The sequence below is a fragment of the Lissotriton helveticus genome, chromosome 5_1, assembly GCF_964261635.1.
Source record: "Lissotriton helveticus chromosome 5_1, aLisHel1.1, whole genome shotgun sequence".
In the NCBI taxonomy this organism is placed as follows: domain Eukaryota; kingdom Metazoa; phylum Chordata; class Amphibia; order Caudata; family Salamandridae; genus Lissotriton; species Lissotriton helveticus.
In genome coordinates this window covers 1,794,609,052-1,794,629,098 of record NC_136065.1, presented here as the reverse complement: position 1 = coordinate 1,794,629,098, position 20,047 = coordinate 1,794,609,052, and the positions used below count along the sequence as shown (strand labels likewise).

At 44.9% G+C, this 20,047-nt stretch overlaps 1 protein-coding gene across 1 annotated transcript in view; it reads left to right on the top strand.

Annotated features, from left to right (window-relative positions):
• The window catches only part of WNT9B (Wnt family member 9B), a 53,590-nt gene extending 35,118 nt beyond the window's left edge, over positions 1 to 18,472 (top strand). Inside the window, exons 2-4 of the mRNA XM_078640657.1 lie at positions 8,826 to 9,082; positions 10,073 to 10,338; positions 15,891 to 18,472. Coding sequence (XP_078496783.1) covers positions 8,826 to 9,082; positions 10,073 to 10,338; positions 15,891 to 16,364 — 997 coding nt within the window. The 3' untranslated portion in view covers positions 16,365 to 18,472. The remainder of the gene's footprint in view (positions 1 to 8,825; positions 9,083 to 10,072; positions 10,339 to 15,890) is intronic.
• Positions 18,473 to 20,047: the final 1,575 nt, after the last annotated feature.

Below are 20,047 nucleotides of genomic sequence, written 5' to 3'. Positions count from 1 at the left end.
CCGTGTTGCTGCTTGCCACTCTTGCCCTCCTCCCGCTGTCCGTGTTGTTGTTTGCTCCCTCCTGCTGTCTGTGTTGTTGATTGCCTCCTGCCGTTCATGTTACTGGTTGCCCCACTGATCTCCTTCCTCTATCTGTGTTGCTACTTGGCCCCTCTTGTCCTCCATGTTGTTGCTTGCCCCCTCCTGCCCTCTTTCTGTTTACCATGTTGTTGCTTGCCCCCTCCTGCTGTCTGTGTTGTTGCTTGCCCTCTTCGTGGTGCCCCCCACCCTCTGTGTTGTTGCTTGCATCCTGTGTTGATGCTAGCCCCCCTACCGTCCTCTGTGTTCTTGCTTGCCTCTTCCTGCCCTCTTTCTGTTTACCATGTTGTTGCTTGCCCTCTTCTGCTGTCTGTGTTGTTGCTTGCCCTCTTTGTGGTGCCCCCACCCTCTGTGTTGTTGCTTTCATCATCTGTGTTGATGCTATCCCCCTACCGTCCTCAGTGTTGTTGCTTGCCCCTCCTGCCCTCTTTCTGTTTACCATGTTGTTGCTTGCCCTCTCCTGCTGTCTGTGATGTTGCTTGCCCTCTTCGTGGTGCCCCCCCACCCTCTGTGTTGTTGCTTGCATCCTGTGTTGATGCTAGCCCCCCTACCGTCCTCTGTGTTGTTGCTTGCCCCTTCCTGCCCTATTTCTGTTTACCATGTTGTTGCTTGCCCTCTACTGCTGTCTGTGTTGTTGCTTGCCCTCTTCGTGGTGCCCGCCACCCTCTGTGTTTTGCCGCTTGCATCCTCTGTGTTGCTGCTTGCCCCCTCACGTCCTCTGTCTTGTTGCCTGCCCCCTCCTGCCCTCCTTCTGTTTACCATGTTGTTGCTTGCCCTCTCCTGCTGTCTGTGTTGTTGCTTGCCCTTTTCGTGGTGCCCCCCCACCCTCTGTGTTGTTGCGTGCATCCTCTGTGCTGATGCTAGCCCCCTTCCCGTCCTCTGTGTTGTTGCTTGCCCCCTCCTGCCCTCTTTCTGTTTACCATGTTATTGCTTGCCCCCTCCTGCCCTCTTTCTGTTTACCATGTTGTTGCTTGCCCTCTCCTGCTGTCTGTGTTGTTGCTTGCCCTTTTCGTGGTGCCCCCCCACCCTCTGTGTTGTCGCTTGCATCCTCTGTTTTGCTGCTTGCCCCCTCACGTCCTCTGTCTTGTTGCCTGCCCCCTCCTGCCCTCCTTCTGTTTACCATGTTGTTGCTTGCCCTCTCCTGCTGTCTGTGTTGTTGCTTGCCCTTTTCGTGGTGCCCCCCCACCCTCTGTGTTGTTGCGTGCATCCTCTGTGCTGATGCTAGCCCCCTTCCTGTCCTCTGTGTTGTTGCTTGCCCCCTCCTGCCCTCTTTCTGTTTACCATGTTATTGCTTGCCCCCTCCTGCCCTCTTTCTGTTTACCATGTTGTTGCTTGCCCTCTCCTGCTGTCTGTGTTGTTGCTTGCCCTTTTCGTGGTGCCCCCCCCACCCTCTGTGTTGTTGCGTGCATCCTCTGTGCTGATGCTGGCCCCCTTCCCGTCCTCTGTGTTGTTGCTTGCCCCCTCCTGCCCTCCTTCTGTTTACCATGTTGTTGCTTACCCTCTCCTGCAGCCTGTGTTGTTGCTTGCCCTCTTCGTGGTGCCCCCCCACCCTCTGTGTTGTTGCGTGCATCCTCTGTGCTGATGCTAGCCCCCTTCCTGTCCTCTGTGTTGTTGCTTGCCCCCTCCTGCCCTCTTTCTGTTTACCACGTTATTGCTTGCCCCCTCCTGCCCTCTTTCTGTTTACCATGTTGTTGCTTGCCATCTCCTGCTGTCTGTGTTGTTGCCTGCCCTCTTCGTGGTGCCCCCCCCACCCTCTGTGTTGTTGCTCGCATCCGCTGTGTTGTTGCTTGCCCCCTCCTGCCCTCCTTCTGTTTACTGTGTAGCTGCTTGCCCTCTCCCGCTGTTTGGGTTGTAGCTTGCAATCTTCGTGGTGCTACCCTCCACCCACCATAACACATAAAAAGTGCTATGACCCAGCCATCACTAGACCAGTGTAGCTTTTTTCTTTAAGTTTCAGCCATGCACTGGTCCCTGAGGCTTCACACCAAGCAAACCGTTCTCTACAATGAGAGTGGTGTCATCACCCCACCACAGGATCAGGAACCAAGCAGAGTGACGAGGGACAGCAAGTGTGGGTGAGGTTGCTTGAACAGTACAACTGCGTGACTTTATGGCTGCAAGACAACCCAGTGACCTAGAATGTCTTTCTGGCGTGTTGAGAGGAGAGGGCTGTACTAAAAGTGGCTGTGGTTTCCAGAGATGTGGCAGAGAGCGGGCCTCTCAGCATCGCCTTTCTAGGGCACTTCATGGAGACACCGTTTGCACTTGAGTAGTAGCATTTCATTCATTTATTCATTCTGGTGATTCTGGTAGTGAAGTGGGGCTCTGGAATGGCAAGCAGCAGGACAGGATGACATTCATGGTGGACAGTAAGCCAGTGATGCGGTCACTAGATTGTGGTGAGTTTGCTGATTGAGCCAGCATTGCTGCTCTTGCACTGGAACATGAGGTTTCATGCAAGTGATACATCGCAAAACTTTACAATTAGGTGGGTGGCGTGTTATGTTCACAGTGGTGAGGTTCTGTGGTTTTGCACCAGAAGTGAACTTGACAGCTATGGCAGAACTATCGAAATGTGGCGAGTCGGTTAGTGAGGGCATGGCATGGACCTAGAAATCCTGAGCTGGATCAGTGAAAAAGAGGTACTGCCCAGCGTGGAGGGAGATCCTGGACTCAGGCACACGCAGGAGTTATAAGTGTGAAAGCAGGATAGAGAGCAGGAAAGGAGACAGAGGACTTTTTGATGGGACAAACAGAAAAAGTGTTGGGCCAGCGGCAAAAGCAGCGTTGTATGCGAAAAGGTGCTGGGAATATGAGCCAAGCAAGGTGCTTGAGGTGGAGTTGGCTAGAAGGAAAATAGATGGCTGGGCTAGAGAAATGTGGAAGGGGGAATTTTTGTGGTGATGTGTTTGAGACATTCATGTATCAGAGATGGTGGGGGCAAAAGCGCACGAACGGCTACAGCTGGAGGATGTGTGGTTGATGAGGGATGAGATGTGGATCTGAGTAAGGAAAGCCAAGGCAAACTAGAGTGTGGTGGGCAGCGAAGTGAGGATCGGAGAATCAGATGTTCGCGAAAAAGACAAGAGGGATAAAGCCAGACTGGTGTCGGAGGGGGGGGGGTAGATGCCTGCATAAGGGAGGGTGGAATATCTAGCGTTTTGATATTTATTGTTTCAGGATGGAGGGTGAGGGGGTACACCGAGGAGTTTGCCCTGGGAATGAGAGAAAGCGATTTGAAGAAGCTAGGCTAATGGATGAGTGACAGTGTGTGGGGTTACGAAAGCCCAGGACTGACATTGCAGTTTTATTGCCAGGTCCAATAGTGGGGAGAGATAGAAAGAGGAATAGGGATTTGCAGCAGCCACTCCATCTGAGCTAAGGCAAGGGGCAGTGCTGAGGATCACAAATGGGACTGGACTCTGACAGAATGGCCGTAGGATGGTATAGCCTGGGAAGTGTGTGGTGGGATCCGCTAAGCTCAGCTCAGTTAACATAACATAACATAATGCCTAGATAGTGGGACTTGAGGTCAAAAAGACCTCTTCCGGATCCTTTTCTAGTCCACCCTGTCTATGAATGCCTTACGTGGTTCTGGTATGACTGGTGCAACTTTTTTCTGTTGGGTAACCAGATTTTTTGGGAGAAGGTACTAGAGTTCGTGGAGGCATGGTGGGTGAGGCGGAAATGATGGGGGGCAGAAAGAACACTTCAGGGGTGGGGGGGGGTTTTCCTGGTGGTGTGAGGGATCTAAGGAAGAGATTAGGTTGACAGGTAAAGAAAACAACAGAAGGAGTAAGAGGAGAGAGAGAAGGAAAGGTGAGTTGGGAAGTAGGCCTGTTCCCTTATTGGGCCGTTCAAGCAAACTTTAGGAAGCATTATAGCCAAGGAAAAGGGTATACTGATTTGAAGATAAAAAGTGAAACTGGAGTTTCCAAATATTAAACAGGAAGGAAGATACCTTAGGAGATGGAATTGTTTAGGGATTGGGGAAGGGATAGTTATTGAATCCTAGATCACTGTTAGGGCATGTTACTATGTACGTCATTGCCGAAAGCTTGTACAAGGGGAGCAAAACCTGCTCCCCAGTAAAGCAATTGACAAGCTGATGGACATGCTTTTGGAGAATTCAACCAAAGCTAATGTTCATGAAAGGTCTACTTTATGTAGGGATGGCAGCGTGCACACTCTTATAGTGGTCGTTTTTTGAATGAGGATGAGAGGATAACTATATGCCAGATGTGATCCTCTGAGTTGAGGTGTTTCCAGAGGCAAGTCACAGGGACTCAACTAACATTGCGGCATTTATGTTTTTGTCCATCTTCTATGTACAAACTGCTCTCTCTCTCTCTCTCTCTCATCCATTGCTGTATAAGGACTGGGCATTGGAAACGGTCACCGGTCTATTAAATATTTTTATAGAGTTCACAGCTGTACTTTAGATCTTAATTTATTAATTTTATCCATAATTCAAAGAACTTGTAAAGTGTACTTTATACTATATACTAATAAGTCCATCAGTAGAAATAGAAACCTGCATCTTTTCATGGTGTCAGTGTAGAATAGGAATAGCAGGTCTAATCTGACCCAGTTTGATTCGCTACTACGCGCCCCTTTCTGAAGCCACCAACTTACCCCTGAAAACAACTTTTACGAGGGAGGAGTCAGAGGTCAGGTCCTTTGGGGAGTCTGCTGTCACCAGATCAAAGATCCCATTCGGTAGCAGCCCCTCCCTATGAATCTAGTGTGACAAGGACACCTTTGGAGAGCTCGCCTAGTTCACATTTGTATTACCTATATGTCACCCACTGCATATCTCAGCAGAACAATGGTTTTGGAGTCTAATTTTGTGTTGTTGCCATGATTACTCCAAACGTGCAAGTGGAACCTAAGGTTCTACAGATAGATCAAAGAACAGAACTGTAGTGCCTGAAGCTTTGGCCGTCACTTTGAGGGGTATCGTGAGTCAGGGTTTCATCATGAATGCCTTAGTTACACTGTCCTAAAAACATATTCGGAGTTCTCCATCTTTGTGTAGAGTGAAAAATAGGGCTCTCCCCATAATACTTTTGGGAAACCAGGACAATGTTGCCATGATCCAGAACCTCAGGTCTTACTTCAGAGAAATCACCACAAGGTATTACTCAATATTACTACCAAGACCAAATATTCTTCCCACTTCTCAGAACCCATCCCCAGATTGGTGCTCAAAATTAAAATTTACAATTCACTCTTTCACACCCTGCTGGGTGAACCTGATTATCACCTATTCAATACCTGATTGCTCAAAATTGGCAAAGTCGCACCAATACGAAAAATGAATAGGGCGGACTGAAATGATTTGGACAGTTACAGACCGGTCTGAAACTTACTTTTCTTAGCAAAAGTGTCAGAGAACTGTTTGAAGACCCAAGTCAGATGCTCTGTACATGCAAACAACCTCCTTGACAAGCTCCAGGTCTTGATGCAGTATAGAGACCACAACTCTAGTCGACTCAGCTCGTACATTCTGGACAAATGTGGCTTCTGCTTGCCCTTCCTTCGGAACCTATCAGTGGCCTTTGATACCCTGAATCACATCACTCTCCTGCAGATCCTGAAGGAGAGAAAAGGGTTAAACGTTGCAACCCTCTATTGGCTCACGGCATATCTGGAGAGCAGGTGTCAATGCATAAAAATAGCTGACTCCACCTATAATACAAAGAATTTCTACACCAAAGGGGTCATCAATTCTCTCGCCTACATAGTACATCATGCATGCACTCTCAGACAGCCTAACATTTTGCACCATGTCTATTTTGATGATAATCAGAAAAAGTCCTCACTGAAAGAGGTAGATCTCTTAGCCCAAATCTTGGTGGGCATTCAGACTAAGTACCATCATCTTAAAACTAACCCTGCTGATAATCGAGTACCTTCTGATCTCTCCACAACTGATCCGGACTGCTACAACCTTGGTTCAACACACTATCTTTTCTGAATTGCACACTATTTAGTTTATCATCTTTAGTAAGAACCTCAACCTAAACGTTTACATAAACCTAATAGTCAAAGTTGAACAATGTGAAATCAATGACCTTCAAGAATTTAAACCTGTAATCCAACATTTCAAACGAGTAAATCAATCCCTCATACTCTGGAGGTTGGATTGTGGTATCTCACTGCTTGTAGGTATTCCCAGACTGTAGCTGTCTCCTCACAAAGTAACAATGCATGCAGCTGTCAATCTGTGTAGAGTTTCATGAAAGTATGATCACATCTCACCAATCTTCTTATTGAAATGCCATCCTATAGATTTTTTTAACTAGCATACCTTACTCACTCGGAACTACACTCAGAGAGACCAAACTATCTCTCCATGAACGTGGTCATCTCAGGCAGCCAGTTGCACCTTTATAACACTGACACACTTGTGCTTGGAATTCAGCTTTTAAGAATGATAAAGCTTTTAGGTCCTGTTTTTTGGGGAGAGCACCAAGTGTGGGGAACTCATTCCGCCACCCATCAGGTCAACCATGTGCTATTAAATGTTCAAAATGAAGTTATAGAGCTTGTCATTTTAACATCACTTCTCCCCATGAAAGGCCCACAAAGAATGTACGTTCTAATGTAGCCCATTACCTTTCCATCTTTGCTGCTCCAGGTATCTCTGTAATAGTGCCTTTATTCATGTAGCCTTAGTTTCACCGCCTTTAGCTTCCTGTCCAGGAAGCTATGGATCCTATGTAACTATATTTATTATCCAATATACACATTTTTCGTTTATATCGTAACTATACCGCAGATTGCTATCGCTGACTCTTGGGTGTTCCCGCATTTGGTTGCTGAAGAGATTTTGCTTTTGGACACCCACTGCTGACTAGTAGTCCTTTAGTAAAAGTGTCAAGCAGCTATTTGCACTGGTTAGGCACACGGGTTGCTGGAGAGTAAATGCGGATTTTTGCTGCCTTGTTCCAAGGCTCTGATTCATTTTTTAGTTGGTCAACATCTCTGGAGAGCAATCTGTTGATAAAATAATTTTCTATGTTACAGAGTAATAGCTAAGGCTCTCTGCTGATTTGGATCTGATTTAACAAAATTGCAGCGCTACATTTTACAAAACCACTCTAAGCCTTGGCACCACGTGCAACCTAAAAGCTCCCAGTATTTGTCAGGACACAGATTATGCTTATGAAAAGTTCGTGTTATGGCTGGTGATTGATCCATGTTAAAAGGTTTTTTGCCCAGTTTGGGCAGCTGACAAGATCCTGTAGAACGTTTTGTCCAGAGATTGTGGTGCCACATCTGATTCCCGCCACGTGGGAAGTCAACCCTGAAGACAGTTCTACAGAGTGTTTTGCCGCTTGGATGCGTTCATTGATTTGTTCAGAGAGCATCACATTGTGCATGCTTAATATTAGATTCACTGCTTGCTTGTTTATAAATTTGGCTGACTGCAAGTTACTTGGCATTGAATGGTAAATCAGGATTAATTTGAGGAATTTGTGTAGACATTCTGAGTGCTAATTGGAGCATCTGATTTTAAGTCTAGTGGTAAATTAGCTGTTTTTCACTATTGTGGATTTGGTGTATGATGGTGGGTTGGGTGGTCACAGTGATTTCGAATGATGTCAATGTGAGATTGCTCAGCAATGATACTTCTCCTCAGTTTATCATCTAGTTGTGCCCATTTTCTTAAGCTTTGATTAGGAGTTTATCTAGAATAGCGATAAGAGTATTTCACAACCAGGTCAATCTAGGATTGCAACAAGATCATAAGTCTACCAGGTTTGTCTAGGATAGTGATTAGATCATTGGACAACTATGTTGGTTCACAAAAGGTCTAAGACCATTAGACAACCAGGTTTCCATCACTGTTGTCTGAGATTATTGTTAGAAATATGATCCTGAATGATAGCTGCATTCTTTTCTAATGATACCGGGTACAAGTGGCTCTCAGGCTGTGCTGCTTGAGCAGGTGCGGAAAGAAGCAGACTGCCAATAGTGCCATGGTAGCAGAATTAGATAAAGCCATAGTGAAATATGGAATTATACTTCATGGGCACCCCTGTTGATGTGAAACACATCTAAAAAAGTGATTCCGTACTTAGGGCCCGATTTAGATCTTGGCAGGCGGGATACTCCGTCACCACGGTGACAAATATCCCGTCAGCCGAAATATAAATCCCATTATAACCTATGGGATTTATATTTCGGCTGACAGGATATCCGTCACCGCTGTAACGGTTTTACCCATCTGCAAAGATCTGAATCAGGCCCTTGGTCTCAAGGCTGGCACTGCCTCTACAGTTTTGAGTGAGATCAGGTTGCAGCACTAGACTTGTAATTGATCTGGACATCCAGTTAGTGCTGGAGGGCTGTGACCTTCATAGTGCTGTTAGTGCGTTAGTGCTGGAGGGCTGTGACCTTCACACAGGGAACTTATACAAGCTATTCAGCTGGTAATCAAGGCAGTAGACAGACCAACCTATTCTGTTTTCAAGTAGTGGTCCACACCTCAGTAAAGTTCATGTTCATTTGTATTTTCCCATCTTCTTGATCATTTCTACCTGAGCATGCCTAAATCATGGGCTAGAACGGTAAGCTCACTAACCTTGTGGTAAACGGTTGGGCCACCTACCCCGACTCATCCATAAAAAACTGTACATAGTGATCACAGTGGCACGCAACGCTGTATTTATTTTTGAAGCACTTATCCTAAGAACTCTAAGATTTTAACTGTTCCTATTATGTTTTTTTGCCTTTAGACTGACGAGTAAAGAAACCCTGACCCACTTCCCATTATTGGGGCCATCTACCAATCCGCCTCCTCGGCGGGAGCACCTGAAGCAGTGTGATCTTCTGAAACTCACCCGCAAGCAGAGGAGGCTCTGCCGCAAGGAGCCTGGACTGGCCGCCACCTTGCGCGATGCCATCCGCCTGGGCCTAGTAGAGTGTCAGTACCAGTTCCGGAACGAACGCTGGAACTGCAGCTTGGAGGGGCGGATCAGCCTCTTGAAACGAGGTATGTGCAAACATTCCTAATCACTGTCTAGAAACCAGTATCCCATGCTCAGTCACTCCGGTACAAATTTGATGTTCCACTATTGCCTGGAACCCAACCTGTCCATGTCTTGAAAGCTGCACAAGTATGACCCACTCCTAATTAATCCTAATGCTCGGTTTATACTTTTACTACTCCATCTCTGCTTAATAATCCCCTTCTCCACTATCATCCTCACTTCTTGTACCCATTCTCATAGCATCACCTACTGAGTATATCCACTCAACAGTCTGTGTGCACTCTCTAAGGTTACCTAGAAGTGTTCTCTTGATTACCATAGTGGTCTTTGCACTTCTTTGCTTCCCATGAGTGAACAGGCACTTACCTCATTGCCCTGCACATTTTCATACTCCTATTTTGATCAGTCAGTCACTATAGCTGTAATCCTCCATGGTGAAAATCTGTAAATTCCCAAAGACATTCAGAAGTGAAAAGCTTCTCACTACATTGTTCAAGTTACGCTTTCCAGTGGCAATCCACTGCGCATCACAGTAATCTTTCTTCCATTTTCCTTCACCTCCAAAGAGGTAGTCCCAGTGCTTAATTTGAGCCAGTGGTTTCTGGTGCTCGGCACCGACACTTAATTGTCAACACCAGCACTAATGAGAGCAGCCACACGGTGGCAATGTTTGTGTAATTTACAGATGAGCAGAACAACAGTTGCTTTTTTATTCAATATACATTAAAAACAACTAATCCCTCATGCCCAAGCCCATTCCTATAGCTTTGGGAGCCTGGAATAGTCTGCTCTGTCACGTCACACTTGTAGGAGTGTGATGGTTAGTACTTGTGCTGGTACTGTCATTGCCAGTGGCAATGGGTGATACAAGCTGTGGTGGCCCCCTAGCGAGGGCCCCAGCACTTTTTTTTTTTCAAATTAAACAATGCCGTAGTGCCCTTTGCCATGTTTACATAAAAAGAGTTCTTAAGCTGCTTTTTTCTTTCTTGTAGGCTTTAAAGAGACTGCCTTTCTCTATGCAGTCTCAGCAGCAGCTCTCAGCCACTCCCTGGCAAAGGCGTGCAGCAGCGGGCGCATGGAGCGGTGCACGTGTGACGACTCGCCAGATCTGGAGTACCAGAAGGCCTGGCAGTGGGGCGTGTGTGGGGACAACCTCAAGTACAGCGCCCGCTTTCTGAAAAACTTCCTGGGGCAGAAGAAGACCAACAAAGACCTACGTGCAAAAGTGGACATCCACAACACACTTGTGGGCATCAAAGTAAGCAGAGCACAGGCTGGACATGGCACATGGAGGGTCTTTCACTTCAAAACTTTTTATGTAGAAGGAAAGATATTAGTGGACAGATTTTTGTAGGCATGTTCTTGCAGTTGTCCAGGAACTTGGTTTAGTTGTCAGTAACATGTTGTTGAGTACTTCATGCAGAGGTATATGATAATAATGATAACTTTTCTTATGTAGTGCTTTGTGCCATACCATTGACATTTCTAAGTGCTTTTTAACAGGTTTGGTGTTATCTAGTTTAAAGCCCTCACTTTACTTACCATGGATTGATTGAAGTCTCACTTAGCCTTTCTAGGATTTGAACTTGTGATCTCCTGATCCCATCAGACGTCATCAGCCAGCTTGCTGAGCATGTCTTCTGATATCAATGGGACCACAAAACCCTTAAACACTTTGAGAAATGTCAATCAGGTTATGCATTACAGAGCTTACTGTATACCTCCACATAAAAAAGCCAGTAGGAAAAAATGAGACTCAGAGCCTATTCCAAAATAAAAAACTGCAGTTTCCATTTAAAAAAGGTAGAATAAAAGAACTGGTGTACTGAAATTATCTGAATGACCTCAGAACATGTACAGTTACACTGAATGCTTCCTGCTGAAATCACTGAGGCTTATTTTGGAAATATTTTGGTGACACAGTACAAAAAAAACCTTGTAAATAAAAGAATGTCATATTGCATACATTTTTAATAATGGTATAAGTAAATAGATTTACAGTCAAGGAATGTGTGATAAATACAACAGTTCTTTGCTGTGACTGACACAGAGGTTCAGTCCAGGAGCGGCTCCACCGCTATAGCTGAGAAGCGTCGCCCCACTGAAATGCCGCTAGAGATTAAAAAATAACATGTTAATGAGTTTAATTCATTACCATTTTATTTTTCGTCACCCTGTCCGGAATGGAGTGGTGTTAGGATGGGGTGGGGCCTCCTGAATGGTAGCTGAGAGGAGGGTGGGCTGCCTTTGCACTTGTTTAAAATGCGCATGTCTCATTGGCTGGTCGTCTTGCGACGGCCAGCCACACATGCGCACTTTAAAACTCTCTAAGCCAGCTGGGTTAGAGAAAGCAAAAGCCTCCTTGTGAGTGCTGATAGAAGCCGTTCTCACAAATCCTGCCGCTGCTCTGACGCTGGTTAACAGCACGAGAGCAGTGCCAGGATTGATTAAGGGAGTTAGCTGGCGTCCTGTAGTGACGAGGTAAGGAGACAAAGTGAGGATGACACAGCAGCAACCATAATAAGTGCATTTTTATTTACTTAATTAATTGTTTTTATTTTATGAAACCACCCACCCACCACCTATTTGCCCGTGCTTCCACTCGCCGAAGTTGGCAGCTGTCACTGGTACAGACTCTGACTGATGAACTTTTGTGACATTGGTAGGAACTCTTAAATTCATCTCATCCACTGGTAATTACTAAGGGCTGCATTCCTGTGCATCATTGATTGACCTGCCTACCATGCCACCTCAGACAGGAACCAGCCATGTACAAATCAGCATTGGTCATTCTCCAATAGGAACACTGCAGTTCAAACTGACATACCAGTTGCCCTCTAAATAGGAAGAGAGGCAACTCCAAACCGATTTTGGCCCATTTGTGTCACATCAGTAGGGTGCAGCTTGAGTCTTATGGCACAGTGAGTCCAGCGCCCACCTCTGGACATATATTTTGCAGTTAGGGTGTCGCTTTGAGGAAGAAAAAAAAGTGATGGGTGGCATGCTTGAAATAATCTCAGCTACTTGTATTTACTCAAGGCCACATCCCAGTCTATCGTTTTTTTTTGCCCACCATGTCACCTTGGAGAGGGCCATGGCTGATTGGCATATGCCTGGTTAATTTATTGAGATAAGAAGGGTGGACAATGGCCGAGACTTGAATTAAGAAATGGCAGAAAATCCCAATGTCTCTTTCACCTATGGTACACAGTACAAATGTTTTTGTTTTGTCAGCAATCCTCCTCATTTAACTTAAAATCACGTTTTAGGCCTCGCCGACAGACAACTTTACCATATAATATTATAACCTTATAGCCCGCCGTAGAGGGCTATACCGACTATCAAAGGCCCTCTCCAGCGGCTCGGGCCCTTTAACAAGGGAGAGGGACTTTAATAGCGGTATAGCCCAGCTACGAAGGGCTATAAGGCTATTAGAACATTCTGCCACTAGAGGGTAGAATGTTCTAACAAAAAAGAACAAAGCCTTTCGGGAGCGTGAGGGGATTGGAATCCCCGCAGGCTCCTTGAAGCCTTTGTACACATCCAGAGCTGTGAACAAAGAAACATTGGAGTGTTGAAGCTCCAGGCTTATAGCAACCATTATAAGCCCATAGCACTCCATTGTTTTCAATGGAGCTCCCAACATTCCAATGTTCTAATGCTAGGTATATATATATATATATATATATATATATATATATATATATATATATATATATACACACATATATATATATACATAAATATATATATATATATATTTTTACAATTTCTTTTACGAGGGCCTGTCGCTAACTGCAGACTGGTACCAGGTTATGCGCTTTTTTCGTTATGTGCTCCCACTCATACTTTTTTAAACATTTCTCTTGAATGGCTGTCAGCCATATTGGTCATAAAAGTGCCAAAATGAATGCCACCGTGTCACAACGCAGCACAAGCGTGCTCTTGTATCGACCGCAGTCTTGCAATGATTTTTGCCATAAACAAAAATCCTTCTTAGCTGGCTGTCCATGCCTGCACATGCATTGTGATGCACCGCCATCCATTCTGATTTTTTGTACTATGGCAATGGAAACAACTGTGAGATCTACAGGCTCTGCTATTGTTCAGCCCTCCTTTTAAGAACCCGAACTTCCTGTAAATATCCCTCACTAGATTCGATAGCTGTAAATCTCATCTCATCGAGCTACAGAAAATTTGAATTTATGGTTTGAAGGTCATGTTTGAGAATATAGGAAAGATCAAGCTATGAACAATCACTACTGAGTAAACACTTGCTATCAGTACCAGTAATTCACTTTGGCAGCAAACAAGCTGCTTCAAAATACATGATTAGGCTATGTTAGTATTGCCATTCATTGTTTGCATTGTTACTTGCTATCTTATATGGTAGCTATAGTCCCAAAAAGTAAACTCAACTCAGCTCCACTCCTACCCACACACATTCAAGAAATTCCCAGTACAGGAGAAAAGAACATGTTTTCTCAGTCTGAACAGCAGCCTCGGCAGGCCATCACTTTTTAGCAGGTTCATTAGGACAAAGAGAGAAAGAGAACATTCAGAACTCTTTCTTGTGCTATATTTCATATATTATCATTGGGCATTAACATAGTGAGTTAGTTGGTAAACACACAGTGGTGATAATCTCTACTTCACCAGCAATTCATGGATGCCTCATCAGCTCATAAATGCTTTAAAACAGGCCAGGAGTACCCACATCAGATGAACAAAGTCCACTTGATGCTAGGAGGGTCACCTCTCACGCCTCCAATCTGATCTTCAGCTGCCACATAGGAGCGATAGGCGCTGTGGTCTAGAAGAGGGCAAGTATATGGTTCATGTTTAATTCCTTCCTGGATGTAGGGCAGGGGACTGGAATCTCTACACTTCGGTCCATCTCTGTGATGAAGCTATTGTGCTGCCCATTCTCTGTCCTTCAAATCAGATGGGCAGTGGGTAGGGCTCGATGAGCAGATACATGTGAAGAGCATGTTCAGAGGCATTTTTTTCACCTTCGTTTTCCCTCTTATCAGAAGTAGTGATAGGTGCTACTGAAAAGGGTTCTAGGTAACAGAAATAGGAATGTCTAGCTCCTCTTGTTAGCAAATACATTCTCAATAGTTTAACACAGAAGAAACAGATTGTTTGGTAGGGAAGAAAATGTCATTCAGACTTCTACTTTCTCTCTAAATTCACAAACAAGTTACCACGCAAAGAAGTAAGTAAAAACATAGTGCCCAAAATAAAATCCAAAAGTGGCTTAAATTGACATCCTTCTTATCCGCTTCTCAAGAAAACAAACAGAAATAAAACATGGAACAAAATTAGAAACAACAATGATGTGGCAAGATATAACAAACTGAATGATAATTTGCCCCTATATTTCATTTGAAGGGTTAACCCAACTGATATAAGGTCAAATAATATATATCCAAATTCTAGTCCCATTCTTTAGAAACAAACAAATTCAGGAAATTATTCTAACTGCACATCATGATCAGTGCAAATGTATGCAAAGGGGATCCACTTGGCTTTATATGCCGCAGTCGTATAGAACAGGGGTTCTTAACCTATGGTCCAGGGACCTCTGGCAGTCTGCAAAGACTTTTCAGTGGGTCCGTGAAAACTTGGAAAAGTAAATAATTTAACAGTTGAATAAATTGTATATAAAAGCAAAATTGAAAATGGAAAAATTTGAAACATCCTGTAAATGTGAATGAATTGGAAATTCGAGGCTAAAATAATGCTGGTATCCTTAGATTGATTCATGGGACAGTGCAAATGCATGAAGCAGAATACAGGATGGACAATTGAATTTAGAAATGCTCCAATCTTCCCAATAAATTACACATTTTTTGGGGGGTATGTTTGTTTGTGAATGAAATAATGCCTTGTTTTGTGGTTCAAATCATCAAAATTGCTTAGGATGGAGTTCCCGGCTTCCAGTAAGGACTCCGTGGGGGTCTCTGGATTCCAACAAATATTTAGTGGGGGTCCCCGGATTCCAGTAATGATTAGGTTGGGGTCCACGCAAGTCAAAACGTTAGGAACCACTGGTATAATACAATGGCGTTGGAGACCAATTTTTTGTGCAGAAAAAACTTCAGTTTACCCTCAAACTACTTCTTTCCCATTATTGTGTAACACATATAGGCGGCATTTGTTGTTGGAGCCAAATAGTATACTCAGCACCAAAGGCAGGGTTTAAGGTTGGTGATCATTTTGCAAAAGTCTTTCTTTTCAGTATAGAAACTAGATAAGAATGTGCCTAGTGTCTCACGTGTGGATTAATCCCCACTTGAAGGTGTTCAGATGACAGGGTGGAGGTGCTAATCTCCTTCAGCTCAGATGACCTATCAGTTTATCTGGGAAACCTACCTTGTTGGACCCTTGTTCAATTTATTTCAAGAAGGAAACTCAACACATACGCATGCCTGTCTATTAATTAGGGAAAATCGGAAAATGTTACCTTGAAAATATTCTTGATGTAGAACATGTACCAAACCTTTGATAATCTTGTTAGAGACTACTGCTGAATCCAACTATGGCAATGGAACTTTGATAATGCTAGTTCTAGTTTTTTTATACTTTGGAAAATACTTCACATAGAATTCCCAAGAACATACTTTATTACGACCATACAGTGTCTACCTGCCTTCTATGTTTATATTTGAAAAAATCCTCAACAGGCATACTTGTACATATTTGTCGAACAATAATTAACTGACATTTTCAAGTTTCTGTAAATTTTTCATTTTCTTTCTGCCAATCTTGAGACTGACTATCATTTTTGTTCATGTTCTTCCTCAGGCAGTGACAAGTGGTTTAAAGACCACATGCAAATGCCACGGAGTGTCTGGCTCCTGCGCCGTGAGGACCTGTTGGAAGCAGCTCTCCCCCTTCCACGAGACAGGCAAGCTGCTGAAAATCAAGTTTGACAATGCCGTGAAGATTTTCAGCGCCACCAATGACGCCATGGGGCACTCAGAACTCATGGTTTCCCCAAAGTCTGGACACTCATTTTCCGGCCGAACCCCCCGCAACACTGACCTTGTGTCCATTGAGGACTCGCCCAGCTTCTGCCGGCCCAGTAAGTACTCGCTAGGCACTGCTGGACGGTCGTGCTCCAAGGAGGCCAATTGTGAGAGCATGTGCTGTGGGCGGGGTTACAACACACAGAGCCAAATGGTGACCTTCTCTTGCCACTGCCAGGTGCAGTGGTGCTGCCATGTGGAGTGTCAGAAGTGTATGCAATTGGAGGAGGTGTACACATGTAAGCCGTGAGCAGTGCCAAGAACACAGGAGTGGAATCATTGAAAGAGATTACTGCAGGACATAACAAAAGCAAGAACAATAATAACAGAGTGGACCACTTGGCAGGAAAAACACGACTCCACACCAGAATTAAAGAACTTATCTGCGTGCAGATGAAGCACAGTGTCCAAGACTAGTGGGCTAATCTACTCCGAAATTACGTTGCATTTGAAAATCATGGAGGAGCCATCTCCTCTGGGGCAGTGTTCCTGAATTTTCGAAATCAAGGGTTGCCTTCAAGTACATCAGCAACGCTCAAGTTGACAATTCTGTAAGGGAGGTGAGGAAACGTGCGAGAGAGAATAAGAAAAAATCCTACTGAGCGCGTTCTAATGCCTCGTCCTACCCAGTTATCTTATTCACTGTACAGAGGACGGCGACAGGAACTAAAGGAACCTGGTAGGGGTCATCCACTGTTAGTTAGGCAGTCTGCCTGAATACAGAAGTTTGCTTTAAGAACATCAAGTACAAGAACGTTTAACCGCTGTGGAGGGGTGTGAGGAAAAGTGTCTGAGAACGAGAACATTAAAATATTAATGTAATACATTTTAAGCACCCCTCCTTGCTCTATATTTTATTAATGGCACATGCTCAGATGCAAAGGCTCGTAGCATTTCTCCTGACTAGCGAGCACTTGCCACAGGTCGAGTGGATGTTTTGGACCAGCGCCCTCTGCCCTTCCCGGGAAGAGGCGACCAAAGCTGCAGAAAGAGGCCTCGCCACGCGGCTGTCACGTGGGAGATCAAACAGAACGTTGGACGTGGAGGTCAGAGCCGGAAGTGGTGAGAATACTCGCCTGACCCACGGCATACGAACACGTGCATCCTGACGAGAAGGGCGGAGGGGTGTTATTGCAGTCACTCCTGGAAGAGCGGGAAAGCCGGTCATGTGTTGAACGGGGTGTGGCTTGATGCCAGGCTGCCTCCAGATGCCTAACGGACTGACACTGGCCGCCGCACTCTGCCTGCGAATCAGACCCGGCTGGAGAGATGTAGACTACGACTGGGCCGTCTCGGACTTGCATTGGGCATGATTTAGTTTTATTATTAAACGACTGGCTATGGAAAGGCAGAGACTGGAAGCGTTTCCCATTTAACCATATTAACTGACTCTGGCTTTATCTGCCTACAAAAGATCTAGAAAATTGCAAGCTCTTAGGAATATGCTAAAGCACTGTAAAAGAACTAGACCCGCAAATTATGATGTACTCCTTTCCCCAGCCAGCACTGTGGGAGTAATGATTCTCCCCGGTCTGTCATAATGTACTGTCTAGGTAAAGATACTGAGTCTTGCTCCTGGGAAATTGGTGGGGTTGCACTCGATAGACCTGCTGGAGCTGTCAATTCATGTATAAAAAAAAAACCAAATGGAGCAAAAGGGCATCCCCAGTGGCCTTGGGTTAAGTTTGCTTGAGAAGGGATGGGTCAGTCGAACTTTAGCGACCCTTGGTTGGATGTGAGGGTGTGAGAAGATGGACAACGATAGGAATAGAAGGAGATTACATAATCATATTTACATAAGCAATGACAGTCTACGGGTAGGTCACTTACAGTGAATTGTACAAGTGTGATGCGTCAACAAAGACGTGGTGTAGTAGTTTAAACATATATAGTGCCACTCAAGGCATATTTCTCTCACAGACAACATATTCATTCATGGCACAGCAGTTTGTGGGAATAGCAGCTTACAGATGTGATCCTGTACTTTTGTATTGAATTACCCAAAGGTACTGTGTCGAACCTAAATTCATTGATAGCTTCCTCTTGCCTTTATTGCATTAGATGGGCTGTCTGCTGCTTGCTTTTGAGTCCTACAAAACTAGTTGAGGGAGAGGCCAAGGAGGCCTGCTCCATACCACCATACTCTTAGTAAGCGATTCCTTCACTCCGTAGTGTGCTCAAGGATGCGCAAACAGAGGCCTCTGGATCGCAGCCGCGCAGCGCAGCCATAAGTCTCCCGCCACAAGGATGTGGGTCTGGGAGTATATCCTTCTTGGAAGCTCCTTATCGTATGGGCAAACACTACATTAAACATGCAGGTCTGGGAGTGCAGATAACCCACGGGGCTGGGGACAGGTTGGCGACATGTATTTCGCAGTGCTCCCACAGTCCAGGCCTCTGTTCCCACCACCATGCTCCTAACAAGGTCCCGCGACTGCTATCTCACATGGGACATTGTTGTGCACACGGCACAATAACATACAATGCGCTTATCACTAGGTGTTGCCCATGTCATGTGTCTTTGATTCAGAATCTACAATCTTGAGGTGAGGAATGCCACTCAGACAAAAAGAGACGTATTTCCGGTTTATGCCGCCTTTGAAGTACTCATGTGAGTGACAAGCACAATCTCCATTCAGTGAGTCCTTTGTGCTTGTAAACAATGCAGGAAAGCGTATGGTGACGTTAAAAAACCTGCGTGTGAGCGTGATTTCTAGTAGTTAGAAAACGGATGGAACAAGACCAGCCAGGTGGCTCTTATCTGCTGTCTAGGCTATGTCTCTTCACACTGCTTCCTGTCACAGCGAACCCTGCATTTCCAAGCCCCCACGTGCCTCTTCCTGACATTCATTGACAGTAAGCCCAGCCCCTAATTTCTTTCATTGGTAGAAGGCTGTGGGCACCAGCATTCGTTTTTGAAGGACAGGATTTTTCGTCATTAGATTAGGACTGCGAGGATGAAAAAAAGGAAGAAATGGGTGGAAGAGAAATATAGGAAAACAGTGACAAAGAGAGAAGGCAGAGGTGAAAAAGAACCGGAAAGAGCGATATAAAAAGACAGCAGGTTTACAGTGGTGGAAAAAAGACATGAGGTGTAATTAAAACTAGGCAGCCTTGGCATGCAACCTCGGCATTCTGCAGCACAGGTGGCTGGCTCATACAAAAACTGTAGGCAACTCATCTTTTTAGGTCTAGCCTGGGCAGCACATGCGCTGGACTGTGAGGCATGCTATATGAATTTAAAGCTCGGCCCACTCTCCGTCCATATTTTTCATTGGCTTGTGTCATTGTCCTTTGTAAATACTGGCTTCTGAGTCGTTACTTGTTAGTCCCTCCTTAGTACTGACTTGCCTTCATTTGTAACCTCCCACAAGGACTGGCCCTTTAATATTTGTTGTTATACAGTATGTCTTATTTAGTCTGTAAGCACTATTTTCTTTAATGAGTTTCTCTTACTGCTGGCACGACATGCTTTCCTGCAACCTTCAGCGCGCGATGCACGCTTTCACTTTCCAAGCAGCCCGGGTCAATGGCAGCTGCTTCTTTGAAATTAAATAGGTTCTGCATTTACAAGAGTTTAACCTATTGGCTTTGTAAATGACAATGCCTTTTATTTATGTGTTAATTATCAAAAGAGATAAAGAAAAGGCATTGTCATTTACAATGCCAATAGCTTAAAGTCTCACGAATGTGAGACCTATTGCATTGCAAATGCTTGTTTACAACTAAAGCTCTGACTGCCTCTCTCATGAAGGATCTCATTTTATCGTTCTGCTGTCACTCTAAGCACTTACTGCACATTTAAGCTTTGTGGAGGTCTACAATGCTGCCATAAATGAGGCTACTGCAGCCACATGACACAATCTCTCCCCACTTACACCAAGTAACAACAACCAGGCCCTCTAACAGGGCCACTGAGGCCGTTCAACTCAC